The sequence below is a fragment of the Prenolepis imparis genome, unplaced genomic scaffold (genome assembly GCF_030444845.1).
Source record: "Prenolepis imparis isolate NDT839.2.m4 unplaced genomic scaffold, iyPreImpa1.0 SCAF_13, whole genome shotgun sequence".
NCBI classification, from domain to species: Eukaryota; Metazoa; Arthropoda; class Insecta; order Hymenoptera; family Formicidae; genus Prenolepis; species Prenolepis imparis.
Window position 1 is genome coordinate 4,072,605 of NW_028141171.1, and position 24,514 is coordinate 4,097,118.

Consider the following 24,514-nt stretch of genomic DNA (forward strand, 5'->3'; position numbering starts at 1 on the left):
TCTCGATTCGTCAAAGCTGACGATTCTCCCGTCTCGATTCCATCAAATAATGACGAGGACGGCGCAATGGCAAGTCGCTATAATTGAGCTACAAATTCCGCGGTGATCAACCGGTTGCGCCGCGTCTCATACGAAATCAGCCTGTTTCAGGTCGATGGCGGCCCGATAACAATCGGCGACGGACTGCCTCCTGCCATCGAGATATACCCAGGACGATTCAAACGAACACCGCCGTCCCGGCATTCCCGAGGGGCAAAAACTCCAGCTCCATGAGTGGTCACGTATGGGCGTGCAACGCCGGTGCAACAACGTGCACCTGATATACGTATTCATACTTCTCGATGCCGATGTTCGAGAAGTCGAGGATTCAACGATAGAGAAGATTCGAGAGCGAGTCACTCAATCGCGCGCAAATTTTTTACAATAATTTCGCATTAAAAAGATATATGATTATATAGCAATTTTTATTATTTAACAAAAATAATATATGTTAATTAAATAAACATTTTTTTGACGTAAAAAACAAATTATGAGAATTTATGTGATTAATAAATTTTATTAGGTATGAAAAGAGCTAATAAGAGTCAGGGGCAGATATTAAATAATGAAATTGTTTTTTTAATTTTATTTTATAAAATAATTAAAAAAGAATTTGAAAGAATTTTATTGCACCTAATATCTACTTCTGATTCTTACTAGCCCTTTTCATATCTAATAAAATTTATTAATCACATAAATTCTTCTTATTAGCCTTTTCATATCTATATAAAATTATATAGGTAATAAAAAATATCTAGATAATTTAATTTAAAAATTTATTATTTTTTGACAAAATAATTAAAAATGAATTTAAAAGATAATTTTGTTGCGCCTGGGCTCTTATCAACCCTTTCCATATCTAACTTTGTATTTAAATATCCGAGCTTTTTCACCTTATTTTATATGAATAAATTGGGGAAGCCCAATAAATATTTGCTACTCGTGTTGCGTAATTCAGAATGATCAAATGTCAAAACTTGTCATTAATAATTGCCTCTATCGCTCCCGTTTCCTCGATCGTGTCGCCCAGATTGCAGTTTTACGAGCGGCAAATCGCAAATGACCTCCGTCATGCACCAGTTAATCGTCCCGCGCGACGAATCGCGCCAGGGAACGAGCCGGGATCAGCCGGCGGCGGGTGAAAATCAGCTGTGGGGGAGAGAGGGAGGGGCCTTTGACAGCGCGCCGACTTGATAGAGCGGAAAGGTAAAACGGTGGCCGAGAGAGGATCGCAAAACGCACGCGCTGCGTTTGCCCCGATACGGCCATTTCTGCCGTATACTATGCGACTGACAATCGAGGAACCTCGGCTGGAAAATACCGGGCATAGCATAAGAATCTGACGACGACGACGACGACGACGAAGGCTTATAACCGCCGCCGCGTCTCGGCTGCCGCTGGCCAGCATCAACCTGGACCGACCGGCCAGCCATGAGTGAGTTGAGTTGATACGATTGTTTTTACGGGCGCGCCCAATGCGCAAGAAACTGTCCTTCGGCAGTGACGCTCACCGTCGCTCGCCTTCGCCATTTGAATTTATACCGAAGCGATGGCTCGCTTCTTTTTGAAAGAAAGAAGCCTTTTTCTTATCGTTAAAAATTAGATTGAAGGAGAGATGGAAGAGAAATTTAAAATCGCATTCGATCTCTAAATTTTAATGACATTTCAACGATGCTATTTCCTCTAAGATCAGCTGATGAGGATACTTTTATATTTGTAAAGTCCATTTTTCTAGTAAATTTTCTTTTAAGAAACTCTACATTATTTGAGAATAAATTTAATTATTCTCTCTTGCTCTATATCTTCAATTAAATAATATAAATATTGATTAAGAGAAAAGGTTGAAAATAATCTCTTTATAATTTTTAAAAATAAAATATAGCGAAAATATCTTATCTGATAGAAAAATAATGTATGTAATAGGAATTTTTTGAGTAAATTTTGAAGAGAAATTTAAAATCGCATTCGATCTCTAAATTTTAATGACATTTCAACGATGCTATTTCATCTGTAAGATCGAACAGCTGATGAAGATATTTTTGTATTTATAAAGTCAATTTTTCGAGTAAAATTTTTTTTAGGAAACTACATTATTTATAGAATAAATTATTCTCTCTTGCTCTATATCTTCAATTAAATAATATAAATATTGATTACGAGAAAAGGTTGAAAATAATCTCTTTATAATTTTAAAAAATAAAAATTAGCGAAAATATCTTGTCTGTGTGATATAAAAGTGATGTATGTAATAGGAATTTTTTGAGTAAAATATACATATTTTGGAAAAAACCCTTCGCAATATTTGAGTATAAATTATTTTCTCGCTCTATATCTTCAATTAAATAATAATAAATATTAATTTTAAAGAAATGTGAAAAGTCTCTTCACAATCTTTGTATATAAAAATAAAAATTAGCAAATATCTTATCTCGTACAAAAATCATGTAATGTACGTAATGCAATTTTTTTCTAGTAAAATGTACTTTGGAAGGAATTTCTCTTTATATTACTTGAAAATAAAATATTTTCTCTATATCTTCAATTAAATAATATAATTAATATTGATTAAGAGGAAAAAATAATCTCTTTACAATTTGTACGGAAATTAATGAATATATCTTATCTCGTAGAAAAATTATGCGCTTCGAAAAATGACAATTACGAGAAAATAATTCTCGAAGCGTTTTTCTTCCCTCTGCGCAAAGGCGATTATGCGAACCACTGGGGGCGAGTTGGCGGGAACGCAGCTGCTGCTTCTCTGCCGGTGGACGTCTTTGAGTGCTTCGTTGCCTCCTTGAATTGCATTCACATATTTATGCGCGCTATGCAATGTTCCCATACTCTCTTTTTCTCTTTCAGACGTCGCCTTTAACGGCAGTTAGTTCAAAATTCATTTGTTGTCCGCGAAAATACTAAAAGTTTTCTACTCTGACGTATTTATTAATATATCCGGCTTCTCTCTACGATTAATTTATTTAGCTTCGATCTTTTCCTCCTTCTTTTAATGTGTCGTAATAGCATCGATTCGTCGTTCAAGAAAATACGCCCTTGTTCATCAAATCACGCATTTTTACAAAAAAAAAAGTTTATATCAACATATGTCCAAAAATGATCTTTTAATTAGACCTTTTTTCTCGCCAGGACGTTTGACAGCTGCTACTTAAAGACAATTTTGGGAAAACAATTTGCCCATTTTGCTTGAGAATGAATTATTTTGGGATATTTTCTACCGTTCTGTATTGTTGGAAAAAAATAATATGCTTTTTATAATTATCTTAAGGTTTAACCCAAACATATGATTAAAACGTGAAAACGACGCATTGTCGAACATGTCTATATGAACTTTTTTGCTCATTTCGATGAGCAGATTACGCTCCTGAAGTGGCGGCCCACATTTTTGTTACATCCTGTATGATCATAACTTTCATGATTGATCGATCCGCGATCCGCGCCTATAGCTGCACGCGAGATCGGGAGCGGGCGGAAGAAGAAGGTTCTCCTCGCGAATGTCGAGGCGGTGTTCTCCGACTCGCAGAAGAAGCAACGTGCCCAGGAACCCAAGTGCGAACGGAATGCGGTCCAATCCATTCGCGGAATTCGATCTTGCTTTAGCAAAATCGCAACCGCGGAAAAAGCGCGAGGAATAATGCGGGAGGAGCCCCCGCGCGCGATCGGCGAAATTGTCGCACGAACAATTCGCCGGTTTTCGGATACTCGATCTCGGATACGTTACCTCGGCGAGCGAATCAGAAGGCGAACGAATCTCGATAATGCGGTTTTAAAGACGCAACGAATTCGCGAATTATCGTCTCATGTAAGCATTTCTTGTTTCCTTGACTAGAAAATTCCGCAGATTTATATCATATTATAATTATAATTTAATAATTTTTGAATCACTTTTTAATTTAATTTATATCATAATAAATTATTATTATTTATAATTATTTTAATGAGTAATAAATTAATAATTTTATTAATAATTAATAATAAATAATAATTAATAATTTTAAATAGATGTGGAATCCATCTAATACGTCATAGAATTATTGGCTAAAAAATGTAATGATAAAGTCAAGCAGCTACATTTATATTACATTTCATGTATATAAGGCGAGAATCTAATAAATTTTAATAAATTCTAATAAATTTTTAGAGCTATAAATAATTATGATCATGCGACATACGTCATATTTCCCGTGTCAAAATTTCTCTCCTATTTTTGATCTCAATTTTCAATATAACATCTCTTTGATACTTTAAGCAGTCAGATTATTTTTTTAAAATTATTTAATTTAATAAATTCTGTCGACTTTTTTTGTAAATCTTTGAATGGAAAATTATTCATTTACTGTCGATTTGAAAAATTCAAGGAAATAATTTTCATATTTTAACCTGTCTAGAATAAATGTGTCGAAGAAAATTAAGATAGTGTGAAATTTTCAACTCGAATTATCCGATTTCTTCCGGTCCAAATTTCTCTCCTATTTTCGATCTCAATTTTCAATCTAACATCTCTTTGATACTTGAAGCACAGATTATTCTTTTTTAAAATTATTTAATTTAATAAATTGTGTAGATTTTTTTTTTAATCTTTGAATGGAGAATTATTCATTTACTGTCAATTTGAAAAATTCAAAGAAATAATTTTCATATAAATTTAACCTATTTAGAATAAACGTCGCAGAGAAAATTAAGATAGTGTGAAATTTTCAACTCGAATTATCCGATTTCTTCCGGTCCAAAGTAGCCTTAGAAAGTTCCCGCGCGCACAATTTTCGATGGCGGTACCAGAAAGAGTCTCACAGCAAGCTTTCAGAATTTTTCTTTCCCGAAAGCATCCGGTTAGAGCGGACCAGCGATTTCCCTCGTTCATCATGAGCGTGCTTCATCGTTCCACGTGTATCGAGCTAAAAGCCGCGACGTTGACAACAACGATACAAGTCGGGGTGAACCGCATACCTACAACGCGAACAATTTGTAGCCGAACGAGATAAAAAGCGACCAATTAAGAGAAACTCTCTCGTAAACGGAAGGAACGGTCCTTTGCTCTCCCCGGTGTCAATGTGTACGTCATCAATGCGTGCGTGTGTGTGCGTGCACGCGAACGTCGAGGATGGAGCTTTCTCGGTTCTCCCGGAGATTTTTAATGAGGCCCCGCCTGACGTTTAGACCGCGAATTATTCTGTCACGGCGCGTTAACGTCGCCTATTTTCTTCACCGCGTCAGTTACGAGCCGCTAATAGGCCGCGTGGCTAATACGCACGGCTTCGTTAAATTTCACGATTATAAAAATTGACGACTTCATGTTCGCGCAGCCGGTTGCAGGAAATATGGCGGACACGATATTATATGCGAGGACGCGCGACGCACGACGGAATCGCATGGCGTTATGTAACGCAATCAGTTGACCCATTTATTTTCATGAAACGAACTAACTAGGCTGCGAAATCGTTCCGTGTCGAGTTGCTTTATTCAGTCGTGAGGGAAAATAATTGAGATATTATACTGCTTTTTAGAAAGTTAATTAAACTATTTATTTTTCGCGCAATTTTAGCTTTGGTATTTAAGAATTTATTGAAGATGTCGAAGAAGACTTGAATGAAAGTTGTTTTGGGAACAGTTTGTTTACATTTAGTATCGAATTTATATTGTAGAACTATTCATTTTTTGTATTCATAGAAAACTTAATTCTCGCGAAATAAATTTGTAAGAAATCATTTAAAATAAATTAATTATCCGAATCAAAATATCTTGTTCCTGTTTTCGATTTTTAGAATTCGAGAATATTTTTAATAAGTTTAATTTATGTGAGAATTGATAGAGTTCCTACTTTTTAACTCAAGTAGGTAGTAAACAAACAGTTTTTTACTTATGGATTTTCACTTCATTTCTGCAAAATTATAAATTAAATAACTTTTTAAAGTAATCTGACTGCTTAAACTTAAAATATCAAAAAGTAGATGCTGGAATAAAACATTGAGATCAAAAAGGAGAAAAATTTCGACTCGGAGAAGCTCATATGTATGTACACGAATATTCGAATTCAAATATTTTCAATCGCTTTTATAGTTTTATTTAATGTTGAATTTTCATTGTAGAACTAGAAGTTTTTATTCATAGAAAATTTAATTCTCGCGAAATCAATTTGTGAGTAACCATCCAAAATAAATTAATTACCCAAATAGAAATCATGTTTTTATTTTCAATCTAAGTATAGAATTCTAAAACATTTTTAATAAATTTAATTTTCAATTTATATAAAAATTGAGTTCCTATTTTCTACCTCAAATAAGTAGTAAACAAACAGTTTTTTATTCGGAGATTTAAAAAACTTTCTGCCAAACTATAAATAAAATAAAATAATAAATTATAAAAAGACTCTGATAAATAAATATACAAATTCAGGTATGAAAAGAGTTAATAAGAGTTAGATATGCGTATTAAGCGCAATAAAAAATTTTTTTTTAATTTCTCCTTAATTATTTTGTAATTATTTTTTAAATAAAATAATTAAAGAAAAATTTTAAAAACAATTATATTGCGCCTGGCTCTTATTAGCCCTTTTCATACCTAATTTGTATTTTAAATTAAATAACTTTAAAAGAGGGTAATCTAACTGCTTAAAGTATCAAAGAGTAGATGTCAGATTAAAAAATGGAGATCACAAAAAGGGGAGAAAAATTGTCCGGCTCGAGAAAAATATTCGAATTTAAATTATTTTCAATCGTTCTTATTAGTTTCAATTTCGTGCGATAAATTCCATCGCACGATAAATTTTCGCAGCTTCTCAAAACAGGGCATTCTTCTTTCTCCCGCGCGGTTGGGACCGCGTTGTTATTCCGAGGGGCCCGCGTGCGCGCGGGTCCCCTCGCATCACGGTTTGCATTATATTTTTCTCCCCGCTGCGCGCATTTGCATGGTGCAATATCGTACGTTCTTAGGCGGCCAATTACGCGAGTCGATTCTGGGTCCGATAGGAAGCCGGGTCCCACCGAACCCCACGTCGGATATCCCCCTCCTTCTCCCCCGACGTGCTGCTGCGCTTCCCCCTTTTTCATGATACATTGCGATCGCGCACGCTAACCCGGCGATGCTCCCATATGTTGTCGCGGGCCTCTTATACGGCCGAGGTGAAACGATGAGACCCAGAACGGAAAGGTTAAGACCGAGGGGAAATGCGTTCTGCGCGATCATTAGCATAGGCAGGATGCGTTACAGTTTTCGTGGCGCACGCGAGTCCGCAAGTTTACGCATTATATATGTTATATCCTGTATAATTAATTAATTTAATTTCTTATATAATTAAATAAATAAATAATTATATAATTAAATAATACATTCTTATATAATTTTATATGTGTGTGTGTTATATATTATAAATATAGATTATTATATATATTATCTGATAAAAATGTTATTACTATAAGTAAGCTTTATTCTTACAATTCATATAATTTCGTATATAATTAAATAAATAAATAATTATATTATTAAATAATAAATTCTTATATAATTTCTTGTGCAATAAACTACACATTTTTGCTGAAAATGTTTTGAATAAGATTCCGATAACATTTTGACATTTCTACTTATACAATCCAAAATAAAATTTTGAATTTAGCATAGAATGTACTCTTTATCAGCTTGAGAAAATGTCATAAAATTTTGAATTTAGCATAGAATGCGCTCTTACAGCTGAGAAAATGTAATAAAATTTTGACTTTAGCATTGTCGAAAATGTCATAAAATTTTGCATTTAGCATAGAATGCGCTCTTTATCTGTAGCTGAGAAGAAAAGAATGAGATCCTGCGAAAATATTGTCCAGGAAAGAAGGCATAGATAATCCCGTGAGATCATCAGCATTGACAGGAAGCGCGAGCACATACATAACTAAGCACGTACTCTTTGTCTCGATACCTAAGTAGCGCAAAAGAGCATCCTAATCGGTCCCGATGTACGTCAAGTGATGCATAAAAATTGCATCTTTATATCTTCACATTCGCCACAATGTTATTCGGCACGAAGAGTGCGCAATGTATAAACGCAAAACACGGAAGTATATTCCACGCGCGTATATAATTATTTTATACCCACAACTAAGTGTATAATTGTTATACGCACAGCGATGTAAATATTTATAACGCACTCGGAACAATAGGCTACAATCGCGAGCATGTTGATGATGTTTGCGAACCAGATCGCGATGCTTTCGTTGCACAGAAAAATAATATTTTTTTTTATTGCAGAAGAGAGAGAGAAAGAGAGACACATAAAGGTCTCGTATCGTTAATTCGTTCGCAAAGCCGTGAACGCGCCGACTTTAATTAAAAACCAAGCACATAACGTTAAGCTCCGGCATAAGAGAATATTCTTCTCAAGTATCTCTAATTGACGACGTTTCAGCGTTTATGCCACTTTTATTACAACCGTTCCTTCTAAACATTCCTCTTAAACAGAAAACATTGCACTAGTTTGCAGTCGAAAATTATTTTAAACCAGACAAAGTGTTTCCTGTAGATTTTTGGGTGCTGAAACCAAATTTCAGCCTGTCAAATTTTCAAAATTGAGGTTTAATATGCAAAAGAATGGTTTTTTGCGATATTTAAGATTTTTTTTTAAAAAGATTAACGTTGTCTGGAAATTCTGATCAGATATCATGAATGTTCATCCCCTAAAAAATGCAATTTTTGATATTTTATTTTTTAATTTTGATATTTTATTTTTTAGCCATCTTATGAAAGATCAAAGCTGAGAACATTTTATAGTGAATGAACAATACATTCATGACATCTGATCAGAATTTTCAGATAACGTTAACCTTTTTTACAAAAAAATCTCAAGTATCGCAAACAAGCCATTTTTTGCATATTAAATCTCAATTTCGATAACCTGACGTGCTAGTGAAAATTGGCTTGCAGCATCCAAAAATCCATCAGAAACATTTCACAGTTGAAAAATTTGTGTTAAATTTAATAAATATCACATGTCCCAAACGGTCCACAGAAATTTTTGTGTTAATTCAACATAATACGGATATGTTAAATGACACTGTGTTAATATTTTAACATAAAATAATGCAAACTTCAAGTAAACTTAAAATAAATTTTGTGTTAAATTAACATAGTTTGAATGTAAAAATTAACTAAAAAAATTGTAAATTTTACATTTTATCATCCCCACTTATATTATAAAGTAAAATTAACATCTTTTTTCTGTAAATTTTAACAGATAAATCTTGTTACTAATAATACCGAACATATTTATTGTGTAAAATTAAAAATAAATACACATTGTGTTATTTTTACACTTTTTTCAGTTATTTTAATAATTTAACATTTGAGTTCAATTAACACAACAGCAATATGTTAATTTAACACAAAAATTTTAACGGGGACCGTTTTTAACAAGAAAACACAAATTTTCCAACTGTTTGTATGGTTTAAAATAATTTTAAAAAATATTGTAAATTAGTGTTATGATCGCGCGAGATGTCAACTGCAAAAATATCCAATCCATTCGATAAAATGAAAAATAGAAGATTTTATCAATGTATATACTTGAGAAATGAATCTCTCGAGCACAGGAAGGTCACGCTCGGGCGGATCTAAAATCGCTATTACAGTCAACGAGGTGCTTACCGTTTCACGGCGGGAGAGTAAACGGCCGTCCGGCTCTCCGCACGCACACGTGAAACCGGCTAACGTAATGCGTGACACGTAGATAAGATCCCTCGTGACGGTGTACGGAGAGGAGGATATCGTGACGACGGGGCGAAACGTATGCAGGAACACGTAAAGGCTCGACGCTTAACTCGAGCGCGCCGAACACAGGAGGCCGAGTCTTCTCGGTCAGCTAGATCTCTTCGCGAGAGAGAGAGCTGGCGGGTGTAATTGGCCGGAGCCCGGGAGATCCTATCTCGGGACACACCGGATCGAGATCCTCGCACCCGCGACTTACGGACACGCCGCGATCGCACGACCAGCTTCCACAGGGTTCCGAAGGAAGGGATCGTAAATATTTTTTGCCGATCCGATCCGAGATCTTTTTTTCGATATAATTTTTATGGGAGTAATTTTCGCGCTCTTATTTTCTCGTTGGCAGAAAAAAGCTTCTCTAATAGGGAGAATAAAATTCAGAAAGAGAATAGAATTTAGAGAGTTGTTCCTTTTTTTTATAAGTGAATCGTATCTAACAATCAGTGTTCTAGTTTTTTTAAATTATGCGTGTCTTTATATTCCAAAAATTAGTTGTAAGTCTTTCCAACGATTCGGTCATATTGACAAGGAAAATTATCGAACTCAGAAATTCGAAAAATTTGGAAACTTGGTCTGAACTTATTGTTAGAGCTATCCAATTTTAATACAAAACTATTTTTTTGTTGATGTTGAAAAGCATTTTAAGGGAGTGAAACTATTCCTTGAAAAATTAAAATTTTTCATTTTTCACAAAATAGTTTAAGAATTCTAAGAAATATCGAAAAAAAATTTAAACAAAAGTCTATAAATTTCCGTGAAAAAAAATTTGTTTAAACAAATTATTAAAATTGTTATTTTTTACAATTTATAGACTTAAGAAAAAACTATGTAACTTTGGTTTAAATATTTTTTATCTTTTAGAATTCTTAAGCTATTTTGTGAAAAAAATCTTAATTTTTCAAAGGATAGTTTCACTCCTTTAAAACATTTTTCAGCACCAAGAAAAAATAGTTTTATATATTAGGATTAGATAGTTCTAAGTTCCAGCCAAGTTTCAAAATTTTTCGAATTTCCGAGTTCGATAAGTTCCTTATGAATAAAATTATTCGTTTCGTTTTTGTTACTAATTGTAAGTTAGTTTTGAAAAGTATTCGTGTCATATCTGACAGAGTTCTGGTTTTGAAAATTATTCATGTCTCCTTACTTTCCAATTCGTAAATCTTTCCGGCGACTCAATCATATTGAATAAAATTATTCGTGTCTTTTTACTTTCCAAAAATTCATGAATAATTTTAAAAAGGTAAATGAGTCTGTAATGCATCATTAATAAAAAACGATATGGCTTCCTGGATACATCTTCCTATTGGCAATATATATTATACAGAAAAATCTACGTTCTAAAAATGCATTCATTTTTGTAAAATCCATTTTTCTTGAAAACAATACGGTTTTAAAAGAAAATTTACGACCGTAAAGTATTACTTGGGATATTATCATCGTATTAAAACAGAATATGTAATATTCTGCATGAAGTAGCATAAACTGCTATCTAGAGCAAATGTTCATTTTTTTTGCCGCAAAATCAGGGCGCGGTCCCGATATCGGGCGCGATAGATATACAAGCTAGGAAAAAGCCGTAACCATCTCGGATTCTTGTACCACCCAGCGAGTAAACTGGTTCTACGCCGCGCCACACAATAGCAGGTATATCGCGTGTATGCGATGGACGGGTCAATGAGGTGCTTGTTATGGCAAACACGAAACACTTTGCATACACCGTAGATGTTGATCGGCCATGGCGCGGGAGTGCGCAGGTCTCGCGGATGGGAAAAAAAAATCGGGAAACGTGCGGGTTTATAAGTGGAAACGGGATCCACGTGTCAGACTTGACACTTAAGTAGCACAACGCTTCGTACGTCAGTAGTTTGAAATATTTTGATCTTCAGAGTCACTACTCATGTATACATATATTTCGAAACTCAGTCAGATTCTTGTAATATATTAGATTTTATTATATACGCCACATCAATCTCTCTTTCATAATGCTCTTTTATTAATTAATTTATTTTTAATCTTAAGTGATATTGAAATTCTCTATCGAGATCCCTAATCCCTAATCCCTTTTGTAAGACTGATGACTTAAGTTTGTATAGATCTTTGCGCTGTAAACACTGCATTAAAGAATATATATATATATATATATATATATATATATATAATAATTATTATAATGTATGCCATTTTTTAATAATAATTATAATATACACAATTGCTAATATATAATTACTTTAATACTTTCTTGTATTACTATGTGTATATATATTTTTAATATTGTGTTATATATAGTTATTTCTCGACATTTAGAAATGACGAAAGTTGAAAGTGGAAAACGCGTAATGTATTTTACTTTCGGCTATCAAGTACCTACGATCTTAAATCTTGATTCGGGCGCGAAAATGGGTCGCGAGTCCGCGCGAGGGAATTTCGCATCGGGAGTCCGTATCTTCCTCTTCCTTCGTCTATCCCGCCGTATCGCGAACAAATAATGCCACGAGTTCGTGCGAAACCCACCGCATTAGTAGTTATATACCGGCAATCCCGTATTACGAATGTTTGTCGATGAACGATAAACGCACGCATATCGTAATTACGCGCGTAATTTACTTAATTTGACGTTTCTTCTTCGTTATACTGGGGCGTGCATGTTCCCGGAGGTAACGAACTTTATTGGTAAGAGCGATTTATCGTTCCCTCCGATCTTGCACAACTCCCAATATTAAAAAATTGCATATTTGTATTTAAAAAACGCATAGAAAACAAAATTGCATTAATTGATATATAGCAGAAAAGAGGCGCAAATTTAGCGATTTGCCTGGCGATTTTTTCCTCCAAAATGTAGACGAAATATTTGACTAAAGTAACCAAGTTGGCACTTATAACATCTTATTAACAATTTCTTAATTAACGAATGGCAAAATTATTAAGATTGCTCCTAGATCTCTGCTTATCTTATCCCGTATTAGTAAAGCGATATGGAACGCATTCAATTGTAGACATTACTTATATTTCCCGCGGTTCTTGCCCGCGAATGTTTAAGGGGTTAATAATCTCTGAGACGAGATTATACGAAGCCTTGCCGCGCGGCTTATCGGGCATCAGGACGAAGAGAGCCAATAACATTGCAATTGTGATGCACTTTATTCCTTCAGCTCGGCCAGGCGTTATTTATATTCGCGCTGCGGCGGATGAGCGTCCGATAACACGGCACGCAAATATTGTACCGAGACTCGATTCATGTATATCTATTCGTGACGGTTTTATCACGCGATGATATATCCTCACATATGTGTTCTACCGAGCAACAACCGTCATTGGTACAACGATATGAGAATTGTAATAAGAGCACTCGGAAAAGGAGAAAGAGTGCCATTAAATCAATTAAATTTCTGATCCGATAATTATATATTTACATATATATTAAAATATATATTAATATATTGTACATATATATTAAATAATATATATTAAAATATTGTATATTTTTAAATTATTTTTTTATATATTATATGTAGTTATTTTGACATTTAATGATTGTCATTTTTAGGACGAGAATTGTAATAAGAGCATTCGAAAAAGGAGAGAGTACTGGCCGTGAAATTAAATTATGATCTATTAATTATATACCTGTAAAATATATACCTCCATTTCCGCTATTGAAATGTTATAAAACAATTTTTTTGACTCACCGATACGTGCAATAGCGGAGTTGTAGTACACAGCACATTGATCTGAAAACAAAATAATCAAATTATGTATATGTGTGTGTCGAATATCTCATAAACAATGCAGTTTAGAAAAAATGTTTTATTTTGCATACCTCCCAGTTGCCCCGATGTCGCCCGATGCCTCCCCGGGCCTCCTCCTCCTCTCTTGGTCCATGGTAGCACTCACGCACTCGCGAAAATACAAATAATTACGATTGCCCGACACTTTACACGGCACTCCCGACGCGCGAAACTTTACACGGCACTCCCGACACGACGCGTGAATCGCACTGTGTCTCGCAATGCTACCTGTAACAAATAAAATACATACATATTAGAATCTTATTATTTCGCATTATAACATACACAATATAAATATGCAAACTAGATTAATAATAAATATATCCACGGATCGCAACACATTCGCGCGCGCGACAACAGATTAAGTTGGGTTATGTTGGCAAGAGATTTTGCATCGAATTTTTCGCGAAATATGCGTTTCAAACAATTACGCCTACATATTAACATTGAAATTATGATATGCGATTGATGAATATTACAATACAAAGGTTATAAATCGTTTCTAATGATTATGCTTACTAATTAATCACAGCGGGACGCAGCTCCAACTGCCTGATACTCGCGGCGTTTCGGTAATGGCCGAGGCTACAAACATCGGCAACTTCATGCTAATAGCGCGCGCGCGCGATACTGTATACATGACTTAATATTAATAATTAATTAAAACTCGAAGGAGATTCGTTCGAAAAGATATAGCTTTAGAAAGAAAAAATATTAATCGAGAATAAGGTATAACATATTATTTACAACGTATTACTATTTTATAAATTTTATCAAATTATTATTTTAAAATTTAATTAGCAAATTATAACATACACAATATAAATATAAATAGGTAAGCTAGAATATTTAATTAGCAAATTTTATTAATATTTTTTAACAGAAAAATCAGCTGATTAAGAGACATTGAGAGAGAGAATGTCTCTTTCTCCGCAATAATATTTTCTCTCTCGTATTCATAGAAATGTTTTCGAGATGTCTTGTGTATTTGAAGCTTGATTATTGTAAAAAATAATTAATCTGTTGTATAATAATTAATTTGGATAATTTGTCAGTGTATCTACCGAGCGATCACAATGTCTGATTAATGTCTTATATTACTACTGAAAAAAAATGAATTGAAGCTCTACATGACATATATGGTTAAAGCGTCAGCTGATTAAAGCGTTAATTTACTAATTAATTTTTAAAATAATGTTATAAAAATTAAAATAATATAATATGTATTAAATAATAGGTTATATAATACTTTAAACTCGATTAATATTTTTGACAGTTATCAGCTGATTTCTATCAAAAAATATTAATCGAGAATAAGATATTGTAACATATTATTTACAACATATTACTATTTTAATTTTTTAATATATTATTATTTTAAAATTTAAATAATTGCACATTTTTAATATTGTCTTTTTTATATTACTCTCTACATATACAATAATACTATATGTATATAGTTATTTTGACATTTAATGGTTATCATTTTTAAAATGATTAATACCAAAGAGAGGAAAAATGTGTTTCTACCCCCGTGTCTGGCGAAAATCTCTCTTCACTCTCTTAAATCTTTGACACACAATCCTAAATAATTAAATCCTTCCATTTTATTTAACGTTTTAACTCTGCCTTGTCGGAACATATCGCAAACTTCGCAGGCTCTGAAAAAGAATTCTTCCTACTGCGCCTCGGTCCAGCGTGATAATCACGCGTGTTCGCGCGTGTGTGTAAGATATTGCACGCGTGTACGCCTACTCGCCTGCCTGCTTGCCTACCTAACCGAGCACCCGCACTGACAGCCCATTCCCGCGGGCAAAGTTCAATGTTAGGAGCTCCTTGTTGTTTTATGTACCGGATTACGCCTCACCTACCTTGGAAGTCGCGTTTCCCTGGGGGCGAAGGAGAGTGCCGTGATCGAGACGTGGCCCTTCCGCCACAGGGATTTCTCCGAGCCGATGGAATCTTAACTCTTCTTGACTGCTACTTTGCGTATCAGCTGCTACTTGACTCCGCGATTCTCCGCGTTCAATCTGAAACACACAGATGATGCGACTATATTAATATTCTGTTTGTATTATACTAAGATAGTTTGATGTATATTTTGGTATCTCTTTTATAATTAAAAACCATTGTAAAAAATCTGAGATTTTAAGAACGTTAATAATTAATAGTTAATAATGTTTTTATTGTATAACGATTTACAAAAAAATTATAAAAATTGTTTCAAATATGTGATTGAATTTTTGTGTATGCAGAAGAACTGGACTTTATGTAAAAATTGTATTGAGGTAAATAGTTTTGTGTACTAATATATATTTTTTTAAATTAAATACAAGAATCATATTTAAAAAAAAAATATCGTATTATTTTATCTTTCCCTTAATGTATAATAATAAAATGTATAATAAAAAGAAAGCAGTTTATTTTTGCAAATATCAAGCAATTTTCTGTTATATTTGTTTTATATGTAATCTTTATTTTTAAATATATAAAATAAAAATTAAAGTAGCTATTTCCATTTGCAATCGGTTTACTTCAGAGATTTTATCGATTTTATTTTTATCTTTATATTCGATTTTATTTATATATATTTATTTTTATACATTTTTATATATCTTTATTTTTATATAATTTTTCATGTATTTATTTTTCTATATTTATATTTATTTATTTTTATATATTTATTTTTCTACATTTCTTACCTATATCTTATATTTATATTAGATTTTATTTTTATATTACATGACTTTTTAAATTACTTTATCTAAATATAAATAGCATGAAAATCTTTACAGCTCGCACAACATCATAAATTTATCCGGCAAATGTCGGGTGCGCTTCGCGATGTGTGGGGTCGCCGAGATATTCCGGAGGAACAAAACTAGACAAGGACGGACCGTAGTTCCTCGGTAGCCGTTTCTCTTCGGAGAGAAAGCGTACCTCATCCACGCGTCGTCGAAACGTCGAATTGGATTGCGAATTTATTCGCAATCATCAGCAGTCTCTCGTGCGGACCGAGCCGATCCCCGCGAGTGTTAACGTAGCGGGAGACGTCGCAGTAACGAGGATCGAATGGATTACACGTGCGCGTAATGACGCCGCTCTGTCGAGGTCCCCTCGGTAGCGACCGGTAGCCGCACGCCAGGATTGAACCCTATCAGCCTTCCTGTGAACCCCGCGGATGGGCCGCGAACGAGATGGCTCGCGACACGGGGTTAATAGAGATCGCGTCAGTCCCTCTACCTTTCTCTCTTCTCTCTTTCTCCTTCCGACCGTCTACATATATAATATTCCGTAGAGTTAAACCACTGGGGATCCTGTCTATACTCTCGTAAGGTGCGCTTACTCCCGTCTTCGGCGAGAAAACCGTTACGTTAAGATGATGAAAATAATTACATGCGATATTGTTGTAATACATTTCGATTTGCTTTTTTTTTTTTTTTTTTTTTTTTTCGGAAAATAATACTAGTTTACAAAAAATATATTTTTTTCATTATTTTAAATCAGATCAGGTGTTTCTTATAGATTGTTGGATGCTGAAAACGATGCCAATTTTTATCAGCACGCCAGGTTTTCGAAATAATTGAGGTTTAGTATGCAAAAAATGCATTAAAGTTATTTTTTACAAAAAAAATCTCAAATTTCGTAAAAGAAACATTTTTTACACGTTAACCACTGGGGATCCTGACTATACTCTCATAAGGTGCGCTTACTCTCCCGTCTTCGGCGAGAAAACCGTTACGTTAAGATGATGAAAATAATTACATGCGATATTGTTGTAATACATTTCGATTTGCTTTTTTTTTTTTTTTTTTTTTTTTTTTTCGGAAAATAATACTAGTTTACAAAAAATATATTTTTTTCATTATTTTAAACCAGATCAGGTGTTTCTTATAGATTGTTGGATGCTGAAAACGATGCCAATTTTTACCAGCATGCCAGGTTTCCGAAATAATTGAGGTTTAGTATGCAAAAAATGCATTAAAGTTATTTTTTACAAAAAAAAATCTCAAATTTCGTAAAAAACATTTTTTACACATTAAACTTTAATTATTTGGAAAATCTGACGTGCTGGTGAAATTTGGTTTTCAGCACCCAAAAATCTATAAGAAACACTTTGTCTGGTTTAAAATAATTTTTTACTGTAAACTAGTATAATCATAGAATTACAAAAAATCATCATCTCACTTTATGCAGTTTCTAAAACGAGCAATTATTTTTTGATTGAACATGAGAAGATTATATTCTATATATCTATAATAATTGTACCAGCCGCCAAAAGATATATCAGCTAATCGAATCGATGATTTATCCGGCTAGGATGAGCCATAAAGACAATAACGATATTTCCGACGATATTCGCGGGCTCTAATTCACCTGCAAATATTCGTATTAAACGGTTTAAGCGCGAGGCTAAAGATAATACGAGTACAACGGACCGCACTACAATTCGAGGAACTTGGAACTAGATTGCGTTTTCTTCCTCATCTCTCCCTTGGATCGTTAAGCAGTGTATTATCCATTAATCTAATCGAATCGCGATCGCGTAACGAGCTTTAATGCGAAATCGAATTTATCGGGCGATTGGTAACGGTAACGAAATTATCTTGTCCACGCCGATGATTGCTAATTGATCCTTCCTTCAGTTACGCGTTTTTCTCGCGAGTCATCCTCAATGATTATAGAGAATTTTTTTCAAACGCAGTTAACATTTTTTTTTCATTGAAAAATATATTTAATAAATGTTTTTTAATATCCTGAATATGTGAGAATATTATTTCGAATAATTTAGAAATTTATAAAATTACAGATAAACATATATATCCGTATCTATATCTAATATTTGACAGATGAATAAATTACTAGCGATTGAATTAGAAATACGATATCAACTCCGTTCTGTAATAGCTGTAAACGGTGCTCGTTACAATTTATTCTCACGCAGACTGATCTCTTCTCTTTCTCTTTTTTTTCTCTCTTTCTCTCATCTTTTCTTTATTTTTCTTCGAAACTCCACTCGAATCTGCTCGTTTCCCAGCTAGCTTATTATCATTATTTTGTGATAAAGATACGAAATGATCCAGACGTTCTATTACACTTATCCTCTCAGGGAAGAAAAGAGGTGAGGAATAAAAAGAGAAAGATAGGGGGGACGGAAATATATAGTATATCTAAAAGTGCTAAGTATGATATTGATGCCGATACCTAATAGATCGAGATCCAATCAAATATCATAGCTAACGAGCTGTCACGCCTGCCTGAACACGCTCTCTCGAAATCATCATCTTTCTCATGAACGAGATCACTTCACCTTACGCCCCTTCTTACTTGCTTGATGCACCAGTTTGTTATGAGATACACTTTCAATGAGTTCCGGATACTCTTTCCCATAAAGTTCGAAGTTTTTTACGCCGTTCATTATGTAATTATATAATTATTTTATAATTATATAATAATATATATAATATTATTCATATAACTATATATAATTATATAATATATAAAAATTATTAAAGAACATTTCATTATGTATCATATTTTGTATATAATTTATATATAAAATTTAATATAATATAAAGTAAAATATTTTATTATTTTAATTATATATAAAATAATGTATATATTTTATTATTTTAATTATATATAAAATGATATATATATATAATATATATAATTATAGGTATATATATTATTTGCACACAAATAAGACATTTTGTTTTGTAACAAACCGAACATTTGTAAAAAAGCTTTTTTGCACATCATTCATACCTTTCAACAGCTGATAAACACGTAAAGCATCAAATATTGATTCACACAACTGTTGAACAATGATCAGTAAACTACGCGATAGTCATCAAAGAAAGGAAGAAAGAAACGAGCTCAAATAATGCACGCAATTCTTTGGTGTGAAATGGATACCGGTGCAAGAAAATAGCGGCGGTCTTAAGCGCGATGCAAAAACCGCTTTCATCGACTTCGCTGCTAGAGATTGTCGACGAAGGTGGAAAGACCAGACTGGTTAACAACGTGGGAACAGCCCTGAACGTCACCTTCCAACAGTCAGCTGAGCAACGAGATCTCCCGCGAAACCCTTTCGTCCTTTCCTCCGTCTCGTTCCAACAAAATGACATCACTGCATCGCTTATTGGCGCGAGATTCCATCGTTTTTGCTCACAATCTTATTCTTCCATCCAGTTTAATTGGACTTGTGAGCGTACTGGTAAATTTAAATTTAGCAAATATGCTATATGTATATCAATTGCTCGCGTTAGACAGAAGAAAGACTTGAATAATCAAAGATTTGGGACAAAGATCACCTCTTTTAATAAGAATAAAGAATAAAGTAGAGTCTTCTTGATCGTTCTAGCAATTTTTACGGCCCAGTTAAAGTCTGAGGATATTTGTTGATTAACAGAAAATATTTATCATGATATTTACAGGGTGTCCCAGACTTATCGAATCCGTTAATGGCAGATTCTTGGGATTATTTGGTAATTATTTTTATCAGTGAAAATGTTGAGGAAATGTTGAACAATTTTCGAGTTATAAGTGATTAAAAATAAAGGTTTCTCGCAAACTAAGCCTTGTGGATATAAAAAAAAAAAATATATATATATAATAGAGAAATAAATAAATAAAAATATATATAGTACTCGCTAACTCGATTTGCAGCGTGTGAAATAAACGTAGCTTCGAGAAATAACGATGTATATGTAGACACACGTTTTGCGGAGAATGATTTCGCGGAAAGCCAAAGATCTGCGCTAATCCTAGGACGGGTGACGGTGTTTCTTGTCGACGGCCGTGGCTGATGCCGTAAAAGCGGGCAAGGAAGCTGGGCAGCGTCGCACGTTGCAACAGCAGTGGCCGTTTATATACAACAGACGGTGAGGATCTCTCTCTTTCTCTTCCTCCGCGGTCGGGTCACCGTATACGGCGGAATATTACCGTCATTAATCAACGACAGACCGGCGCGGAGGTGACGACAGTCTGACAGTTCTCTCCCGCGGCGCGCGCCTCTTTGCGCCCGCACTTTGCAGAGGGAATTCCGCGTGTGTTTTCCGCGGAAAAGAGGCGGATTCTTTGACCAACAAGGGGCGGAAAAAAAGAAAAAGAAGAAATAGACGGAAAAAACGGAGAGCACTTGCGCACGGGAAGAGAAAACCGGCATTGTGTTGTTCGCGGCTACCGCGATACCGCAGGAGGACGAGAACAAAACGCGGAGGTGAAACCTGCGTTCGTTCGCGACGCGAGAGAGATTGGTGTCTCTCCCCCGATGAAAAACGAGATTTACAAATTGCCGTGCTCTTACACGGTGATTTCGCTTGACGCGTCGCCGCGCGAAAAGTGCTGTAATTATGAGCGCGATGATTTTTAACTCGAGGCGGAAAGATTTTTGATCAGCTGATGAACCGTCAATAATTGTCCGCTCGAGCTTCAGTTTAATATAAATTGTCATTGTTCCAAAGAAGATAAAACGCGATTTTTATATATCAGTCAGTGTTTCACATGTATACATACACACAAATAATATTATTAACATTATTATTTAAAAATTATTACATAATAATTTTTATATAATAATTATTATTTTAAATTATAATTAATATTATATATAATAATTTTATATAAATTATATATATGTATAATATATAATTATATATAATAATTATATATATTAATATATAATTATATATTATATGTAATAATTATAATTTAAAATAAAATATAATAAAAATAAAATTATTATAAATAAAATTATTATCAATATATTATAACCAAACATATATAATACACTTTAACATCGAGAAAGATGTAAAGTTTATGGAGAAATAATTAAATGCAAAGTTGGAGAGAAAAACTAAGTTGCAACTTTAATAAATTTTTAGACGCGACATTATTTTGCCGCGGGGGTTTGTATCATCTCGGCGTTCTTGGAGTAAAATTATAAGTCGCCAGCTATGAATCTTATAAATGACCGGCGTGCCTTTATCTCAGGACGACTCCGTGACTCGGAGGGCTGGCGCGGAGGGCATCTTCGAAAAACAGTTCACCGACGCGGAAGATCGGAGACAATGCCCGCCGCAATAACTCGCCGTAGCTTGCGAGATGTGTTTTTAATTCCGCATAAGTCTGCCCCGGCCTGGTCGACGGTGGGGGTTGGTTTTCCCCGGGGAAAAGACGTTATTAGCGGGGGCATTAATCAGAGCACGCCTAGTCGGTCTGGTTCAGAGGTAAAAGAGAGAAAGAGAGAAGAGGGGGGGCGGCGAAAGGGGAGAGTGAGTTGAGATATGAAACGAAGGAAAACTTAGCGAAGCCACGTCCCTCCACCCCCTTCGGTCTTTACCTCGGACCCCGACTTCCTCTTCTTCCGCCGTTTCTTTTGCCCTCTCCGTCTCATCTCCTCTCTTTCTCTCTGTCCCTCTCTTCCTCTCTTCATCGCCTTCTCTTTACTCGTCGAAGGATCCGGAGGAGAAGGGCAGCGCCTCGGAGCGGCTCACAGATGAACCGTTTTAATGAAAAGATGGCGTCGCGGCGGGGGTGGGAGGAAAAAGGAAAGGGCGGTTGGTGGAGGGAGAGGGAGGGGAAGGGTCGGCGGCACAGAGGAAGAGGGTTGCTTTAGTTCGCTCATCAGAAACCACTGCATGAGTCGAGGCTCAAATGAAATTGCCGCTATAAAAATGATGCCTGTGTATATGCCCCGGGTATTAGGTAACCGGGGAGGCCGCGGGTATAAAGCCTCCTCGGAATTCGTTTGACGCGGCGAACGATACACGATACATCGCCCCGCATAACGCATTCTTCCGGACCTTTTTTAATTAACCCAGTTTATTTCATCGCTAATGAAAATGAAGAACATACTATGCATAATAATAATAACAATAGTAATAATTTCTTGATAGATAGGGGGGGATTTGTATTCTATACTCTACACATAAGATACAATTATGAAATTTGACATCCAGAAAATATATGTGTCCATTGAAGGTATGCAAAAGTACATTTAACCCCTTCTGTCAAAACTTTGCATTTGGAAACCTCGTAAAATGCAACAAGAAAGAATATTCAATGCCTAGCAGCTACTATAAGTAATTGGTACCATGGTACCTATACATTGAATGCATTGACAGAAGGGTTAACTCTAATTTTCTAAATACACGATGACTTTCTTATTCATTCATAGAGTTAACGATGCCATTCCACCTTAATTCGTAATTGGATTTCGCTTTATAATATAAGATGGCGTGGATTTCGTGATCAGTCGCTGATACCAAGCGCGATATCAAAGACGGGGGAGGATTTCTGGTACACACAGTGTGTCGACGACGCCACCTGCGGCACCCATTCCTCCCCCTCTCTCTCCTCGCCACTGTGAAAAGAAGAAAGAGCGCGCCTTCATTTTTCTTTTACATTCGCGAGCGCGAAAAGAAAAATCACCGGTTCTCATTACGCTCGACACGTAGGCAGCTTTATGAGTCTCTCCCCCGGTCCCTCGACCTTCGCCATATCTCCTTCCGACGTTCTCCTCGCACGATCCCGCCACCCCCTCTGCACTCTCTTTCGTCTTCCGCCCGCGCCCCCTCCCCTTCCCCCTCCCCCACGGCGAGCGGCGCGAGAAGAAGATATTATTTATTTCGTAAATTAACTCCCGGCCGTGGTGAACGTGACTGGAAAATCCTTCGTAGTTCCACGGAGCTTCTCCGTTTTTATTAATCGGCGCCATTCGCCTGGCTAAGAACGACTCGCTCCCCTTCTCGCGCCGTTCTGGAATCATCTCTCGCCGTGACGTTATATAATTAAGGGCGCGAATCGCGTCTAAACTCGACGGGTCGCAAAATTGATCGCCGAACAACAGTCAACAGTCGTAGTTTTGAGTAAATACTCAAATACTATCTATATTTCTGTATCTTTGTGTACGAGGTCGTGATAATTCTATCATAGATCATTAATTCGTATCTTCCGTGGCGGGGTATAATTGAATACCGAAGAGAGGACAGAGATTTCCACCCTCGTCTTCGCTCCCCTCCCTTCCCCGATCCTCTCCCTTCGCGATATCCCTGCGTGATTAAGCTTCTCACCTACCCCCCGTCCCTCGTCGTGATTCGGCGTGGCACATTGCGTGCGTGACGTGCGAGCCAAAGATCAGTCCGCCATTCTTCATTTATATTTCGCTGATTGCCGTTATTCCTTCCGATTCATTAACTTGGACCGCGTTTCTCTCTACGTGAGCTTATCGCCCTCGACCGAGAGACGGAAACGGAGAAAAATCGAGGCGGGAAGGAGAATAACCGCCGCGAAGAGACGATGTATGTAACTTAATTATATCGATATCGAAGCGAGGAAGAATAAAAAGGGAACAAATGACAGCGGAATCAAGGAGATCCGCGATTCCTAACATCGCGGTATTAATGCGAGATCAATCATTGCGCGCATCGCGTTGTAATTAAAAAAATAATAGTTAATCGACGGAATGAGCGATAGTTTGCCGCCTATTAAGGCCTTATTACACTACAGATTGCAGTCAAAGTTATGGTTGATGATGATTGACCAATTAAAGTGAAGCAGCTGTCAGCTGATTGATCAATCCACAACTGTCAATCGTAGTATAATACGGCTTTTATATTATAATCGTAGATCGTAGACACATTAATTGAGAATATTAATTCTCGAAACATCGAGCATTCTTTCGGGATGATTAATCCTTATCGTTCATTATCGTAAACAGTATCAGATACTTGTGTAATATACATACGTGTACTATTGCATACACACTCCATGTTTTCGCTTTAATCACTTATCAGCTGATACGGATCGTTTCGACCCACTATTTTTCTATTTGCTTCAATACAACAGACGTATGGTTACACATGAATTTTCATATCTCTTGGAAACGCGATTTAATATTGCTTTTCGTTAAACGCAATAAAGTTGCT

At 35.4% G+C, this 24,514-nt stretch overlaps 1 protein-coding gene across 1 annotated transcript in view; it reads right to left on the bottom strand.

Annotated features, from left to right (window-relative positions):
* Positions 1-24,514, bottom strand: part of LOC145944327 (uncharacterized) — a 281,689-nt gene that overhangs the window by 201,091 nt on the left and 56,084 nt on the right. The window contains exons 5-7 of the mRNA XM_083052590.1: positions 15,448-15,610; positions 13,613-13,804; positions 13,482-13,523 (exon numbers count right to left, since the gene is read on the bottom strand). Coding sequence (XP_082908716.1) covers positions 13,755-13,804; positions 15,448-15,610 — 213 coding nt within the window. The 3' untranslated portion in view covers positions 13,482-13,523; positions 13,613-13,754. The remainder of the gene's footprint in view (positions 1-13,481; positions 13,524-13,612; positions 13,805-15,447; positions 15,611-24,514) is intronic.